This window comes from Thalia democratica, unplaced genomic scaffold (assembly GCF_965202585.1).
Source record: "Thalia democratica unplaced genomic scaffold, ktThaDemo2.hap1.1 HAP1_SCAFFOLD_106, whole genome shotgun sequence".
NCBI classification, from domain to species: Eukaryota; Metazoa; Chordata; class Thaliacea; order Salpida; family Salpidae; genus Thalia; species Thalia democratica.
The window spans coordinates 120277-138488 of NW_028139269.1; the positions used below are offsets into that span (position 1 = coordinate 120277).

Here is an 18212-nt window from a genome sequence, read left to right on the forward strand (position 1 = left end):
TTATGTATAAAAAAAGAATAGTTCTAAAAATGCATTAGACGACAAGCTTTTTTAGTTTGTAAAAATCTAAATTACAACAATAAACTATACATTTAATTTTTAGTAAAAAAAAACTCACACCTAACTACTTCGTCTTAGCAATTAAAAAAAAACAACTTTTTAAATAGTTAGGTGTTGTTAGTGCAAACTTATTTAAAAACTTAGCATGATGCCAAGCTATTATAAATTGCTGTTGCTAATTACCCTTTTATACGGTCTAAGTGGCTAAATTTTATTAATTAAAAAGTTGGACAGCAGCTCACAAGTGGTAAGTAATTCTTTACACTAACTGATGCAATAAAAGTTTGCTGGTTTTAAAATTGTCTTCAATTGATAACTCTGACCCTTAAAACCCTTAAAGTTAATACTCCTATAGTTTTTCAAGCAAACTTAGTGTAAAAAATCTAATTTTAAAACTATTTTTTTGTTCTTAGCCTACCTTTCATTAATTAATTTAAAAATAAACAGAGTGACAGTAATTGCGTCTAGACTACACTTTCACTAATTGTAAGAATTAAAACAAACTTTAATCTAGATTTTTGTTGATAAAACAGTTGAACTAACCAATATAAGTTAAATCAAATAACTTTTTAATAAGTTTTACACTTTAAACAATTTGCATACTTGTAAATCTAATTTTTTTAAACAATTACTAAAAGAATAGAAGTTATTGGTTTTAAGTTAATTAAATGCAAGCTGTACCAAAAATACAAACAATTTACTTAAATAACAATTCCAATAAAAGTTATAAAATTCATACATTGAAGTTAAAATAAAATTAAACTAGAGAATATTATATCGAAAAAGTATTTTAATCTATTTTTAGCATTTAAACAAAGAAAATTTCTAACAAAAACAACAACATAACATCTGCACATATAACAAAAAACTCAAAAACAAATAAAACTTTTAAAAAAATTGACAAAAGTTTATTTTTCCAACACATGCTAAACTTTACTAACGTAGTTATTGGCTGCATAGCATATATGCGCTGCAAATTGAAGCCTACCAACAATAAGTATACAACATCGAGTATAAAATCCAATATGTTGTATTGATTTACTCCTTACTACACGTTTCTACATCTGCACACAAGTAGCTTCTTGTATTCACCGGCTCGCATAAGAGCTCAAAACAAGTTACACAAGCATTAATGCACACCAGGTGTTACGCTGGGCGCCCTAACTCTTAACTGACTATACTAATTTTAGAATCTAGTTTTGACTGCTCACTAAAAGATGTTGGAGTATCTTAAGAAAGCAATAATGCAAAATATGTGTATGGCTTGTCACAAAACTTTTAATTAGTTATAAAACCTTTTTCTATACTGATTCAAAACATTTTTTTTAAAGAAAAAGTTGGTGTAATTTTTACCTTTTTTTGTGATAAATCTCTTTCATAAGTTCATTTGCATTTAGCTATGAACCATGATGAACTTTTTTTTTAGTATCAACTTTACACGGTGAAATCTTTTCTTGGATACTATTCACAAAGCTAAATTAAGCTTGGAGATTTTATTGATTTTATGTTTTATGCTAAGATTTCACACTAACATAGCAGATTTGTTATGAAAATATTTACTTATGTAATTAAAAGAAACGTTCCAAATCTACCCAGTAATTAAACTTTTTCCAAACTCAAAAAAGTTAACAACAAAAAAGTTTTATAATTGCATTTATGTACTTCTAGAACGTTTATAAAACATTTTATTTTTCTACATTTGATTGTATGACATTCAATTATTTTTTTAACTAATAAAATCAATAAACAATGTTATATCTTTTCCATTTTCTAGCTTTTTACTTTAGTTTTAGTGTACTTTTAAAGTCTTTTTTAAATATTATGCAATGTTCTTCTTAATTAAAACAATCGTTTTTAAATACAAATGGTTATTAAACAAAGATCAATTGCTTTATTCTGTTAAAACTTATTTCAATTGAATTTATTGTATAATTTCGATTGAAACTTATTTCAAACTTAGTCATATTTTGTTTTAAATTTTTGGTCAATTATACATGAATTATTGTCACTATCACTACTTTAACTAAATTTGTTAAATTATAAAATACTTCATAGAATAGTAGCTTTATAAACTTTTAGTTCAAACAAAAAATATAATAACTGAATTAATTACTTTGATATACTGTATTTTTATTAGATTAAAAATTACACCAATTGAAAATAAAGCTTTAATATATAAAAATAACAGATCATAATTTACATTAAAGATCAAAATACAAACAATTCGAAGTATAAAAAAATTCTAAAGTCAAGTAGCTTTACCATACATAAACTTATATTCAAATAATTATATTGGGAATTAGTATTATTGAACTAAAACTTGGATAAAACCAACAAACACAAAAAGAAAAGAAAACAAAATACTCCAAATTTCTTTTAATTTCAGCGCGTTTTCACAATTTAGTCTGATTTATTCTGCATTTTTCCCGTACAATTAATTTGCTCTTTCTATTTATTATTGATGCAACTTGAATATTTGTTCTTGCTACTTTTTATTTACGTTCCAATCATACTGTACAATTTTTTTCGCCTCTCTTTTGCTTTTTTGCCTGTAAAACAATGCACTCAAGCTTTCTGGTGTCTGGTACATAAGTTTTTACACACATTGAATTACTTTATAATATTCGTACAAACTTTTTTATTATGTGTTTGTATTTTCTTAAGACAACTTAAAAATTATTTTTAACTTCTATAAAAATAAATCAACAGAAAATTGTTTAGACTAATATGATTTATTGCACTACTAACTTTTCTTCTTGTAAACCGGTATTATTGTAATCCTGTAGCTCCATTACTAGTCTAAAATTTTACAAGTTTTTTTTAAAGTGTAAGTACTAAGTAAGTCTTTGATGTAGTTTTAAGAATAGTTTGAGAAACATTTCAAAATGAAAGTTAAGCAAAAATCAAGTATATGATGTGTATATGTTTAAAATATTAGTTTTAAAAAGTACTCATACCTTATTTTAACACTTTGAACTGAACAAACTTTTACAAAGCTTAATTAAATAGTAACTGAAATGCTTAAGAGTTACAAAAAAAAAATTGAAGTTGAACATTAGTTATAAAGTGATCGGACTTTTGTTTAGCTTACAAAAAATCATACCTGCTTGATTTTGTTTTGTTGGCATCATTATGCTTAGGGATCGAACCTATAACAAATTAAAGCTTAATAATTTTAAAACAAACTTTATAAAAACTCTGAAGAACAGTTTGTTTTGATGAGTTTGAAAAAGTTACCAATAAAAATATGAATGTCAAGTTATACTAAAAGTTAGTTTTATTAGTCAAAACTTACCATGTTCTGCTCCAACATCTTTGTCTGATTTTTTTTTCTTCCCCAATTTATTTTCATCTTCTTCTTTCACAACGGGTCTTGATTGATATTGCGGGTTATATTTAGACGGGGCTTTCTGTTTTTTTCTAGGCGAAATTTTTTCACCGCTTTTGGGTTCAATTGGATTTTTATCCTTTCGAGGACGCCCTTTACAGCTTTTTGCCAGTTTTGCTCTACTGGCCTGCTGCGGAACAAATCGCGCATTGCGGGGTTTATTCTTCCACATTTTTTTCTGTTTTTCTAAAAGCTCATCAAATTTTTTTCTTGGCAGGAAATATTCCTGCAAGTGGGCCGGTGTGGGAATTATCGGGGTCTTGCGAAAGTAAGTCTTTCTTCTCCTACTGCCCGTGGGAGCTCCTGCATCTGATTGAGGGATCTGTTGGTCGGCATTCCCGAGAAGTGGAAGACTGTGAAGATCAGTGTTTTCAGAGGGGGCAACGTTCTCTTTACCCGGTCGTTTCGATTCAACGTTTAGAACTTTTTCCTCAGATTTTTCTGACCGTTTGCTTTTTGGCATGCTAGAATTTAAACGAGGTTGCTGCAAGTTTGCTGAGATTTTCGGTTTTATTTATTTAAATAATAATAAAAAAATTAAACATTATATTACCTAAGTTATTTTTTTTTTTTATGATTTGTTTAATGTTAGTCAAGTAGCAATTTTTTTTTATCATGAAGCATTTGACAAACAAAAACATAACGTAAAATTTGATATATTATAGTTTTTTAAGTTTTGTTGATATTTTAACACATTTTAGCTTGTAGCAGTTGTAATTTAAATAAGTTTGGTATGAATTTTAATTAAAGATAAAAAGTTTTTAAATTTTTACCTTAACTTTGATTTTATTTCAGCAGCTTTATAAAGTTACTATACTTTAAAAACTACATAGATTATTAATATTAATTTTTATAAAGTTAGGTTAATTTATTTACTTGAACTTAAATTAATAATTATCTTAAGATTTTTGATTTGTTGTGTATTGAAAGCTTAGTGATTTATGAACTTGACTTTATTTAAGCCTGACTCATGCTTTTAGCTGTAATAAGGCATTAAACTACTTTTAAAAGTACTAATTATTAATAATTATTTATAAAGTTATTTTGCAACTTAATTTAGAAAGTAATCACACATTTTTTCCCTATTTAAACTACTAGAGGCACAAAAAACTTAATTATATTAATTGGTCATTCATACACAAAAGTTGTACTAATTATAAAATAAATTTTAAAGCTTTACAAGTAACTATTTCTTACTAAACATTCAAAACATTTATAGTAACCAATAAAAACTACTATTTTTAACGTTTAGAAAAGTTTAGCAGTTTGATTATTGTATATAAAATTAGCAATCTATTGGTTTAAAAAAATCAGTAAAATCATCTTTTGTGTTAATAATATAAAATTGAACATAATCGAAATAGATACGAAAAATTTTCTTGGTTTTTATTCCAAAGTTTTGTTTTAAATTTGAGTATTTATATTAAGGATCTGTTTAAAGCTTTATACATTTGGCAGAAAGTTAAGCAGATCCTTTAAAATAAATTAAGTTTTTTTTTAATTTGCTTAAAAAAATAACTTTTCAAACTTTAATAGATTCTGAAAGAATAGTTATAAAACTGACGTAATTACTGAAAGAAAAAGCTGTTTTTATTAGCCAGTTATGAAAAGATTTGTGTAAAAAAGACTTTTGAGTGGTTACTTTTACAAAACTATATATTTTGTAGGTATAATTTAAAAATATGGGATAAAAACGTGAAACTGCTCACAAATAATACAACTTTCATCAATTCAAGTATAAAAAGTCTGAGTTATCCAAATTATTATCAATGTATAATATTTTAGGTAAAAAATTAAACTTAAAAGAATGAAGACTTCGTAAGAGTTTCAAAGCTGAGGGTTACAAAAACTTTTTTTTCACTTTATTTACAAAACATTTATATTACATTATTTGAATGTATAATTTAAAACTTTAAATTCAATTACTTTTTCGACTATAGTTCTATAGCTAGATAACAGTAAAGTGCTCAAACAAACAAATATAACTAAAGAATGCATAGGCTCAACTGGTGTTTCTTATAAGACCAGATACAATATAACCAGCACAAGTCCAGCCTAAAGCCTAACAAATCCACACAAACAACGTTGTCAGTATAGAAAAACAACTCAAATCATACTAAAATCTCATGGACTAGACCTCCCTTATTAACCAGAAGCGTGTACTTGGAAAAATTGCCATCGCAGAATTGAACGATATACTATCAAAATCCACCTTTTTTTTTACATTTTCTTTATTTACTAATTTTTATTTCTTTTGTTTTATGATTTATTTTTCTTTTATTTATTACTCACTATCACTGTTACCCCTAACCCTTACCCTCGTTCGGTAAGCGGTTTTCGAATTTGGCTGGGTGGATTTTGAAGGCGGGTGGATTTTGAACGTGTCCCAATTGAACAGATAAAGATCGTGGAATCAGCAAATAGAGCCCTGGGCCCCCTTTTCAGATCGTGCTATCTTTAATTTAATTTAAGCTTGTTTTATTTATTGTAGTTTTTGGTTTGTTTAAATCGCCTTTTTTATATAACTTACTTATTTCATTTTATTTTCGTCGTAAATGCTTAATTTAGTTTAATTAGTTAAACTTTTGTCCTAAAACTAATAATAGTTATTAGTACTTATAAATACTTTTTAAAGTATCACTAGTCACTCCTAATTACCTTCCTATCTCTATATATATAAAGTGATATTAAAAAATCAAACATTAATTATTAATATTAAAATATTAATTAAAGACTTAAATCCTTTGTGTGTTAAATTTTTTTTATTTAGCTTTTTGCCTTCAAGCTAGTAATGTTTTATAAAGTTAAAATTTTACATTCAGTATAAGCAAGTTTCAATTTAAAGACTCAAGTTTCTCTGTATATTATAGTATTTAAGTAGTATGTTTTGTTCCTTGATTTTTGGGCTACTAATGTTTTTTAAATGTAACAGTTTCATATTCAGTTTTTTAAGAGCCTAAACCCATAGTGTTTATTTAGTATTTTATTCAAGTTTTTGATTAGTTTTCTAACTAACATAGTTTCTAATTTAATTGTTTTGTTTTGCTGTATAGCATCTTTCATGACTTGTTTAACTTTTAATCTTCAGATTTAAATTGTAACTGAAGATTCCTTAAAAGGTGAAACTTAGTTTTGCAAGTAAAGGTCTTGAATAATTAATCTTGTATATATAAAGTACTTTAGATTGGCTTTTTATTATTGTACCTAAAGAGCTGCTTAGCAGTGAAACCTCGGTAGTCACAAATAAACGTTTGTTATGAAGGTATTATCATTTTATTTTATTAAATTTTTTTACTTTTTTTTAAAACTGTCATTCCCAAAATTTTTCATTATGGTTTTTTTTTTATAACTTGTTTCTTATTACAACTTTTACATTTGATTCAGACGCAATACTTTTAGCAGTTTATACAAAGTTAACTGCTTTGAAGTTTTAAAATGTCCTAGACAAGACAATAAAAGGTATATGTGGTGTACGACTCGTTGAGTGAAAGGCTCTTCGTGCGCCAGGTCCTAAAACCAAATATTTTAAACTTTATTTTAAAGTTCAAAAAGCTATAGTATATAATAATATTCAGGTATGGTTTTTGTTCGTACCTACTTCTCCTTTAGAAAAACTTTTTTCTCGGTTTATTAACGCCACAATTCAAATTTTTTTTTTAATATATAAAAAAGTGCTGTTCACTTCAAACTAAAAATAAGTTTGAAACTTCAACTGAATGGCGGAACAACGAAGTCAAAACATTTTATTTAGTATCAAATTTTGCATTTTGTTTTAATAGCTTCTATGCTCAATTAGCTCCATATAACTTTTATGATAGTGAAACGAATAATACTAAAACTTTTGTTAGAAATAATTTCCATATTACAATAGAAGTGGTCAATAATGAACTACTTAAGTTTTCTTAATAAAAACAAATACTAAAATTATTTTTTTGTAATTAAAAACACACAGCTACTTAAATTAATCTTAATTTAAAGACTTTGATCATCCAGAAAAGTAGCTCTAACAGTATCTACAATCTCGTGCTTACTAGAATGATTTGAGCTGGTATTTTAAATTTAAACAACAAGTATAGTTTTAGTTAAATATAGTTTTAGATAAGTACAAACTATGCTAATTTTAAACTTTGTTTACAAAAGAACTAATGTTTTTTAAGTATAAACATTTCTTTTAACATATTTTTTTAAAAGACTTTGTAAACAACAAGAACTACTATGTAAGATATTATAAGATTTAGTATTAGAGCCTGAGCACCTAATTAACTTATAATAATTTACTAAAGCCGTTATTTTGAGGTGTTATTTTACTTTTATTAAAATTAATATACCTATTAAAGACTGTTTACAGGTTTCTGTTGCAAAATGATGAAGAAATTATTGAACAGTTGGGTTTAAAAGCTTGCTTGTACACCAATTGTAATACTGCTTTGGGTTGATAATTTGTTACATTTAGTGGAAAATATACTAGCATAACTATTAATTTATTGCGAAGAAAAAGTGTTAAAAGTCGTAAAACTAGTCGAAGTTGACCTGATTTTTTCAATCGAAAATATCTTTACTGTGATCCCTGTATATCACTCAAAACTAGAATTTAAATCAAATTGGCTGAATTATTCTATATCAGGGTTTCCCAAAGTGGGCCGTGTGGTCCTATTGAGGGCTATGACAGATATTCAGGAGGCCTTGAGCAGTAAAGGGGCCACAGGGGGCCCTGATGTCATATTTTGAAACTTACACTAGATATTATGGAGTTGCAGATGAAGAACATTACAAAGAAAGTCTTGGTGTTTTTAGTGGTAGTTTTGAAACTTACACAAGATGTTCTGGAGTTGCAGATAAAATGCAAAAAAAGGTCTTAGGTGTTTTAAATGGTAGTTTTTTGAGTAATCATGTTGGAAGGGGCCATGGCTTTTTAAATTTTTTTTAAAGAGGGCAATTTGGGAAACCCTGTTCTAAACAGACGCCGACAATAAATTCACATTGATGATGAAAATGGGAGTCAGCCCTAAACGGCTGTTAAAATTAAATTTAATTGTTAATAAAAAATTCAAACACATGTAGCCATATACAAATATTTTATCCGGCTAAAATGATTTAATTTTTTGATTTAGTTTGCAAAAAATCTTAAAATTCACTACATCTACGTATAAATAGACAACTAAAATTTATTATTAAAATACACAAAAAAAAAACTTTTTTTTTTTTGGTTTTATAAGAAAACTTTAGTCATGTTAGTATATTTTTCACAAAGTGTAATAAAGTTATCAACTGAAAACATCTTTACAATTGATTTCAGACAAATTTTTAAACCAAACTGTTCAATAGTTTTTAATTATTTTGCAACAGATTTATTATAAATACATAAGCATTAATGAAAGAAAAATAATATCTCAAAAAACGAATTTAGTATATTACTGCCTGTTCAAAATGTATAGGCTTTTAAATGAAATAAAAAATATTAAAAAATCTACTGATTAAACAAGAATAGTGTTTACAGATGTTTAAGTAACAGGGCTTCCAAATGTTTTTGGCAAATTTTCTCCAGATTTTAAAAATTTCCTCTACATTTTTAAAAGAACACACTTTTGGGTCTATTTTTAGTTTAAAGTTAAGGTAAAAAAAACTGAGTTAAATAGTATAAACTACCTTAAATGAGTTTAAAATAAATTTTACTGATGACAAAATTGTTTGATCTGCATGATAAAATTTTTGTGTCAAATCAAAATTTTACTACTTAACATTTAAAAATTGTTTAAAATTCCAGATTTTAGTGATTTTTGTTCAATTTTTTTTTTTCAAAATTTCTCTAGTTCCAGGTTTTTAGCATAAACTGTCAAATTCAAGGTTTTTTGGCAACCCTGACTTGATGATGCCACATGGACCTTAAAAGGAAACCGTGTCATTCATTCCCAAAACCAAACTCAAATAAATCGTTGTTCAAACAACCCATAAACTTTTAAAATAAAATGGTTGAAACTTTATTTTTTTTAAATTATAAACATAAGTTTAATGGTTCCCAATAGCATACATGTTACGATGATGATAACTTTCTTTATGTTCATTATTGGCTTTAATTTAATGACATTTCTCAAGCATAAAAGTTTTACTTTTTCATAAATTATAATTTTTAGGTATTACACGCAACTAAAAAAATACTTATTATCGAATTGTATGAAGCTACAAAATTTGTTTAATAGTGCCCATATTTGTCAAAACTAAAAAAAAATTTTTTTGCAACTAAAAAGTATAAATTTGCATCATTTACTTATTACAAGAGCTTTGGTCTGAATACTATGTTCTAGCTATTTTCCATCAAATTTTTTTGTCTAATAATATGGTTAGTGAGACATATTTATTTACTGACTACTTTAGTTCTTTTTATTACCAACTATTTAATTTATTTGACAATATTTTTTACAAAAGTTGTGGTACTTTTGTTCGGATAATTTAAATAATTCTTTCCTAATCAAAAACTGATAAACTTCAAGGCATCATGAGCAGCTCTTACAAAATATAAACAGTTAAGGCACATGGGAACAAAAATACGCTACATGGACATGTATGTTGGAAGATAAATACTTATCATTTATTTGCTTGAACTTCAAACTAATAAGTCAACAAACTAAACAAATAGAGATTAATCTTATTGACATACAAATTACTAATCTTATTTAATCACGTACCTTTGTGGCCTTAACTTTTTAAACAGGGCTACTAGGACAAAATCAAACTACTAAATGCACAACTAAAGCAGTTGGGGGTAATAAAACTGATTAAAAAAATTTAGGTTGTTATTGTTAGTATGTGATCAGCAAATTAGATAAAGCTATATAACTATCAATAAAAAGTATAACTTAGTTTTTTTTCATACTATTAAAAAATTATTTCAAGAATTGTACAATTGTTCAAAAACTTTATTAAAATTAATTCAATGAATAAAAGTATGTTGAATTCATATTTGAAAAGTTAAGCACAGAAAATTTTTATCTAATTTATTACAATTAAAGGAAGACATTGTAAATAAACAATTAAAAAAATAAATAAATAAAAAGTTTGTAAAAGCAACAACATATTAAATGTTTTCTTAATAATCTCAAATTAGACTTTATTTGTTTCAAAGCACAATTTTATGCAAAATCATCAATATATATACTTAGTGTTTGCATATTTTTCAAGTAAAATAAGCGATTTAAATCTGGAAGCATTGTAAATAAATAAGAATTAAGAATTTTTTTCAATATAATACTATATTTACTACCAAGTAATTGTGAAGTTCTAAATTGTTTTATATTGAAAAATAAAAGTAAAACTTTAACGAAAAATTTAATTATTTGAAGAAACAATTCAAAACTTGCATCACTCGATAGCTTACATAGAAATAAATAATAAAACAAAAAAACTTCAATTAAGTTTAAAACAAACTGCTACAAATAATTTCCTAAACACTTGTTTTTAGAATTTAGCTTAAAAATAATTTTAATTAACAATTAGACTTTAGTTTAAAATAATTAACCATACATTAAACTTAACATCTTAAAACCTGACTGAGGTAGTTGCATTGAAAAATTTTAATAATTATTTTATAAATTTGTACTTTAAATAAAAATATATTTAGCTAGGATTTTTTTTACATATTTATAATTACTCTAATTTGTTTTAAAATTAGTAAATTTTAGGTTAACCTTTTAACTTAATTAATACATTAAACAGAAATTTTATACATATATAACTTCTCAATAAAATTTAAGAACTTTTGTTATGGAAAAAAGTTAATATTGAGCCTAGTAAAAATAAATATTAAAGTTTCAGAACTCTAAAAAACCTAAGAGTTTTATTATCCAATGTGTTTTAGAAATATATATAAAAGTCTAATAAAATTCAGTAACAAATCATTTGTACCTATAAATTTGAACCTAAATAATCAACATTGCTACATATCTTAAACATTAAGTCTATATTTGAAAATTGTTTATTTTTTATCACTAGAATTTCCATTAACTTTGCTTGTGGAACTACTGTTACTGCCATTAATTTTATTGTTATTAGGCTTCTTGGTGATTAGTGTTCTGTATTTTCTCCTAACATGAGTCTCATAATGTCTTCTGTATTCTGCTGTGCTTCTAATTACCTGCATTTAGATAAAATATTTTCATTAAAATTTTAAACTTAATATATACCTAAAAAACATCATAAGTTTAATTAAAACAGTACTTTATTTATTTAAAGTTAAAACTTGAATATATAAGTTGTATTGGCCTTACAATAGTATTTAAACTCTAGTACTAAAACACAATTTATAAATTTTAAAACTTATAAAACAGTTATGTAAACTATTAAGATTTAAAATATAAAGATATTAAAAAATAATAAAAGCTTAGTGATGATATTTTTTTGATCAATAAAAACCACTTAATGATAATTTATGGTTCTTATCAGAACTTTTTAAACATTTAATTTAACTACTTACCTGTTTAGTGATGATGTTTCTCTGAGTGTTTATCAGTTCACTCATAGTCGCACTCTTTGGTGGCGCTTTCAGATAGCCAGCCCTCCTGAGAAATCTGTAAGTGAATACAGTACCGAACACTGTGCACAGTGTGCGAGGTATCTTCAGTATCTGTTAAAAATCAAATATTTTCATTGAATTTTTTGTAACAGTAACAGTTACGAACACTGCGCATAAGGTGCGAGGAATTTTCAAACAAAGTTTGTTGGTCTATATTATCTTACTATCTATATTATCTTATATTATAGAATTGAAAAATCTTATTTAACTTTTGAGGTATTGTAATTTTTGTAAAAAGTTTCAGATACAAACGTTTGGACCGCAAATTTTTCAGGGTCAACTTTCTCGGAAATATAAAAAATCACTACAAACCTACCTGCTCCTTCATTTTTTGAGCTAGAATAGAGATCTCAAACTTTTAAAAAATGTTAAAAAATAAAAACTTTAGACAAAAGAAAAACAAAAAAAGTAGGAGGATTTTTTTAATAAAAATTTTATTTTTCAAAAATTCCTGCAGTCAATCTTTTTTAAAATTAATATTACACTTTTGGTGAAAATTTGAAGAAGATTGTTTAAAAAAAGAGGGAGGAGATAGATTTTTAGTGAAATGGTCTTTTTTCGCGTTTTTAGCTTGCGCCTTCCATTAGCAGCCTTTTGAGGTCACCGACTTTGATCACTCATATCTCAAAAAATACTTTGAATTTTTTCAAGCGGTTGAAAATGTCTGATTGCTCAGATAAAACCCTATAATAAAAGATAAACTTGTAAAAATTAAGGTATTCCCCCTTATGCCCTTAAGTTATACTTGTAAAGTCTGATACTTACACCAATCTCATATACAGCATACATGCGAGACCAATTTTGGTAAAAATATTTTTGTGCACAGCATTAAAATTCAATATTTTGTATACAATTATATTTTTCAATACAAACCTCGTATATGGCATACGTGAGCACAATTTTCCCTGCATCAGGAGATTTCAATATCTCTCCGAAATATCCCATGCCCATGTAATCAAGGAATTTGAACAACCCGATCGCATCGAAATATGATATCACGTCCACACCTCTGTGAATATAATAAATTTTTGTAACTAATCAAAAGAACTTATATTGAGATGAAATATTTATAAAATTATTAACTATTTTAAGATCTATTGACAGAGGACTGAGGACAATCACTGGTGTAAACCTTTATTGGAAGTCATTATCTCTACAACTTTTAATAGATACAATAAATTTTGTCAGTGTTGTTCAAAGGTTAGACTATCAAAATCCACCTTATTTTTTTACTTTATTTATATATTTTGTATATTTTTTGCATTATTTAATTTATTTTCTACTATCACTGTTACTCCTAACCCTTACCCTCGATCGGTAAGAGGATCTCGAATTTGACCGGGTGGATTTTGAACGCGGGTGGATTTTAATCATAAGTGGATTTTGAACGTGTCCCGTTTAAAGTGGCACACAAGTTTTTATTAGTAGTAGAAACATTTCTCAAATACTTGAAAATATTTTGTACTTTTTTTTTTTGATAGCTTATAAAAAGTTTTAATATACCGTTGTTGACCAACAAATGCTATAAAACTGTAAGAATTGTATATTTTGTATAGAGAAAGATTATGCTAAGCAATCTAGAAAGCACATTTTTTCAAGTTATCTATGCAGCACACTTTTGAGGAATTTTGAAAATAGCTGCTTTTTAGTATCTCACTGTCAGTTTAATAAAGTTTCTATTGTGATATAACATTTTCTTGAAAATGACTGTATGAAATAGTACATTAAGGGCATAGGGGGGGGGGGGGGGGGGGTAAACACCCTTTTTTGGTTTTTGATCTTATTTTATATAGTTTTTAGTAAGCTACAAGATGCTTTCTACAGATTTTAAAAATTCAAAATATTTTTTGAAATATAGCCGGTCAAAGTCGGAGGCAACAATAGGATCCTTATGGGAGGCGCAAACTAAAACGGCAAAAATAGACTATTTTACTAAAAACCTATCTTCTCCTACGTTTTTTGAGATAACTACCTCAAATTTTTAGGAAATGTTCCTTGATATATTTAGAAAATTCTGTCGGAAGGAATTTTGAAAAAAATAAAAAATAAAAATTTTATATAAAAAATAAACAAAAAAAACAGTTTTTTTTTTGTTTTTTTGTTATAAAATTTTTATTTTTTATTTTTTTCAAAATTCCTTCCGACAGAATTTTCTAAATATATCAAGGAACATTTCCTAAAAATTTGAGGTAGTTATCTCAAAAAACGTAGGAGAAGATAGATTTTTAGTAAAATAGTCTATTTTTGCCGTTTTAGTTTGCGCCTCCCATAAGGATCCTATTGTTGCCTCCGACTTTGACCGGCTATATTTCAAAAAATATTTTGAATTTTTAAAATCTGTAGAAAGCATCTTGTAGCTTAGTAAAAACTATATAAAATAAGATCAAAAACCAAAAAAGGGTGTTTACCCCCCCCTATGCCCTTAAATTAAAAATAAGCTTTGAAAAAACATTTCTATTGCTATATCAGAAAATTTAAACTTTTATATACACTATTTATACAACAGTTTTGTACAAAAACCATAATTGCTAAACTTATTTAAATTAGTAGTTATTAGTGTACTAAAAGTATTAAATGTTTTACAAATAACTTATTAATTTAAGAAAATACTTCAACTCAAACAATAAAATATTCAAAAATTAAATAATCATTTAGAAAAAACAACCAAAATAAGAAATTTAAAATAGTTATTTAAACACAAACAAATAAATTTTAGTAAGCAAGCTTAAAAAGTGCTATTTAATCTTTAAATTAACACTTCTGATCTAAACAATATATTTTCACAATAACTTTTACAGATAGAAGAAAACTATTGTTATTGAAAAACTTTTTAAGAATATGATTTCAATTTAGTATAATAAAATAAAATAATAAAATCTGCTATAACCATATATTGGTAAACAGTTTTTAAATACAGGAAACGATTGATACTTTCCTATCATAGAAACAAAATAATAACTAATATATTCAGCAAAAAGTATATAGTTATATATACTAAGTCAAATATAAAATACATAAAAAGGGTTCCCAGCTTTTTAAACTACAGTAACCTCTCGCATCTTTACGCACTCGTGACGTTACGCACTCTCGTTTAGTTACGCATTTTAGAATTCTAAAATATTCAAAAAACAGAAAATTTAACTAATTTAGTATTGCACATATTAGGTTTATTGTACATTTTTGATTTAAAATATACTTTTAAATGCTAACTCACCTCTTTATATCTTTAGACTTTGTAAACTTATGTTCCTTGACTTACTGATGAACATTTAGTTAATATATCTTTAATACAATGCAAGACAAGTTTATCCTTATGTGGGCAAAGGTCAAATTAAAAAATGTTTTAGTAAAATAAACAAATTTTATTAAATATTTTTCCTATATTTTATATATTTTTGTTCAAAAGAAGAAATCCATTACAGCACTAAATGCATATTTTTGTAAATACTATAGAAACAAATTTTAATATAGACACCACACTATTTCTTAATTGTAAACAAATGCTTAACCATAAATTTAATTTGCTAAGTAGAATAAAATATAAATGTTAAGTATCAAATAAAGATAAAGCAAAAATCTACTTATTATCAAAATAACTAAAGTTTTTCTACAAGTATCAATATTTTACATTAATTTAAAAACTTTTTTTTAATTTTTATAGTTTTATCTTTTGTTTTCATATTTAAAAATAAAATAAACAAATTGTTAAAAGTAAGAAAGTCTCCAGTCTACTTTTAACTAGAAGCAATATCAAAAAACAGCCATTATAGTAAGTATATTTGATACCTCTCGTATCTTTACGATCTCTCATTTCTTTACGCATTATTTCTGTGAACACAATGTGCGTAAATAAGCGAGAGGTTACTGTACATCTAATATGCTGAGCAAAAAGTAGATTACAGCTTTTTAAACAAGTGAATATTAAAATTTTCATACAAGGAATACATACACAATCAATAAAACATACAACTAACATGCTAAGTAAGTAGTATATTGATGACAGCCACACTGCAGTTGTGCTCACATAAACACCAATCAACACGCTACCGTACTGCTGGAACAATATCTTGAACTTTTGCACGTATCCAATCGACTTGTCCTTGAACATCAGCTTTAAAGCTTCTATTTCGTTGTCTGATTCCTTCTTTGCTTCGCCTGTATAAGAATGTTGGTTAAAGTTTAAAACCCTTCTTCAAAGTATTATAAATAAAGTTTCACGTAAAAACTATGGTTTCAATAAAAAATCCAAGAATAAAATAAAGCAAATACAAATTAGGAGCTAATAATATATTTTTAGTTAAAAATACAATCTATCAAAATCCATTAACTGAAAATGTTATTATAATATTATGCTTCAGAGTATTGTAAAATTGCATAGATAAGTTTTAGGTGTGTATACAAAGCTTTTCAGCAAAAAATATACCTATTTAAGTATACAAATGCTCATAAACATGTTTAAATAAAAGATTATTTAGACTTTCAAAAGAGGAAAACATAGGATTCAAAATTCTTATAGAGTTGAAACAAACTACTTATTTTGCAGCTATTTATCTATTGTTAAAACAAGTAGTATAAAAACTTGAAAACACATAGAAAATTTTTTAGCTTATTGTTTATCATAATGCTTAAATAAAAAAAGGATTTTTTCTTAAACAATCTCTTGTTAGTTTTGAATATGTACATGTATACAATTTAGAATACCTACACAAAATAATTTATTACTAACAAATTATTTAAAAAACAAATTCATTTATTAAAGTTTTTCCATATTTTTTAGTAGAAGAAAAAGTAACAAAATGAATAAATAAGTATTTTTTTTTAAATAATATACAACTAAAAAGTATAAAAATATTAAACTGTACACACAGAACTGATTCATCAATAACTTTTAGATTTAGCTTTTCTTAAATTTTAATAAATTATTTTATATACAACTAAAATTAAAACACAAAATTACATATAATGAAAAGTTCTAAACTTTATCAACTGATTAGTGACCTTTAAGTCTTGGAATTCATGCATTCATTTGAAACATATTATATTATATTAAAAGTCTCACCATTTTCTTGTAAAAATGTATGTGTTGTATGCAAGTGTTGATTATGTTTAAGCAGGATTTTGTCGTTTTCTGTTGTAATGTCATTATCACTGCTTAGATGTGAAAAGTATTGCACTTGCACTGAAGATCTTGCATTATGACGCAATAACAGACTTCTGGTGAGGTTTTTGCTCCTAATTAAGTTGTTTTGACACTTGAACTTGGTAAGGTGCTTGCTTAAATTTCTTACTATTAACATATTAATTCTGTGGTAAACTTATTCAGTTCAGATATACTTATACTATAATATTTTCTACCATTTTATCAACCAACATTACAGTGGTAAACATATGTTAAAATTGTTACCATTTTATTTAGACAATTTTGTGTATAGTTATTAATCTTTAAATAAAAGTAAAGACTAAAGTAGTTTTAAAAAATTAATCATTAAAAACAACTGTAATTACTATCTGGTACAAAGGGGCTGATAGCTGCTGTTTATACAAGTAAAAATGGAGTTAAAGTTGTTAAACTGGTTTGTGTTTTTGGCTAAAAAAACTTTCGGTAAACTATGCCTGAAAAACGTTAAATGTGCACTGAAACTGTACTAAATAGTGAAATATTTTTAAATATATTCTGATAAAAATTCTTTTAAAATTTTGTTTCTTTTAATAAAAAAAATATTTGTTGTACTTAGTGCTGTCACAAATATATATTAACCATAAAACAGTTTTGTAACTTTGTTTAAGAAATATACACACTTACTATTCTAGTTTGAACAGAGCAGGGTTGCCAATGTTTAAGGTTTTAAAAGAACAAATTTTTGGGATTCTTTTAGTTTAAAGTCTAGCTTAAGGTAAAAAAAGACTGTCTTAATTAATGTAAAAACATTGAAAAGATACTGTTAAGCTACTTTAATTGTGTTTTTTTAAAGAAAGTTTTGATAACAAAAAAAATATCTATATGATAGACTTTTTGTGTCAAATTGAAGTTTCATTCCTTTACATGCAAAAGTTGCTTAAATTTCCAGATTTTTTAGTGATTTTTGTTCAAAATTCCTGGTTTTTCCAGATTTTTTAGCCTAAATTGTTAAATTCCAGGTTTTAACAGGATTACAGGTTTTTTGGCAACCATAACAGGACGTATTCTTTAGTTTTCAA

The 18212-nt window shown here is 25.8% G+C and overlaps 1 protein-coding gene across 1 annotated transcript; it reads right to left on the reverse strand.

The window, feature by feature from the left end:
* Positions 1-11417: 11417 nt before the first annotated feature.
* On the reverse strand, positions 11418-17311 carry LOC145845645 (uncharacterized protein C18orf19 homolog B-like). Its single transcript, XM_082952768.1, has 5 exons — positions 17074-17311; positions 15989-16169; positions 12888-13023; positions 11916-12065; positions 11418-11576 (listed from the first exon to the last, which is right to left on the reverse strand). Exons 1-5 carry the CDS (start codon positions 17309-17311, stop codon positions 11418-11420), a joined length of 864 nt encoding a protein of 287 aa, XP_082808894.1.
* Positions 17312-18212: the final 901 nt, after the last annotated feature.

Excerpts from the sequence above, each read along its gene's own strand:
- LOC145845645 (XM_082952768.1), bottom strand. The coding sequence starts at position 17,311 with ATGTTAATAGTAAGAAATTTAAGCAAGCACCTTACCAAGTTCAAGTGT. Across the intron at positions 13,024-15,988 it reads ATATACTACTTACTTAGCAT|AGGTGTGGACGTGATATCAT; the intron begins GTTAGTTGTATG and ends TTATATTCACAG. Across the intron at positions 11,577-11,915 it reads GAAACATCATCACTAAACAG|GTAATTAGAAGCACAGCAGA; the intron begins GTAAGTAGTTAA and ends ATCTAAATGCAG.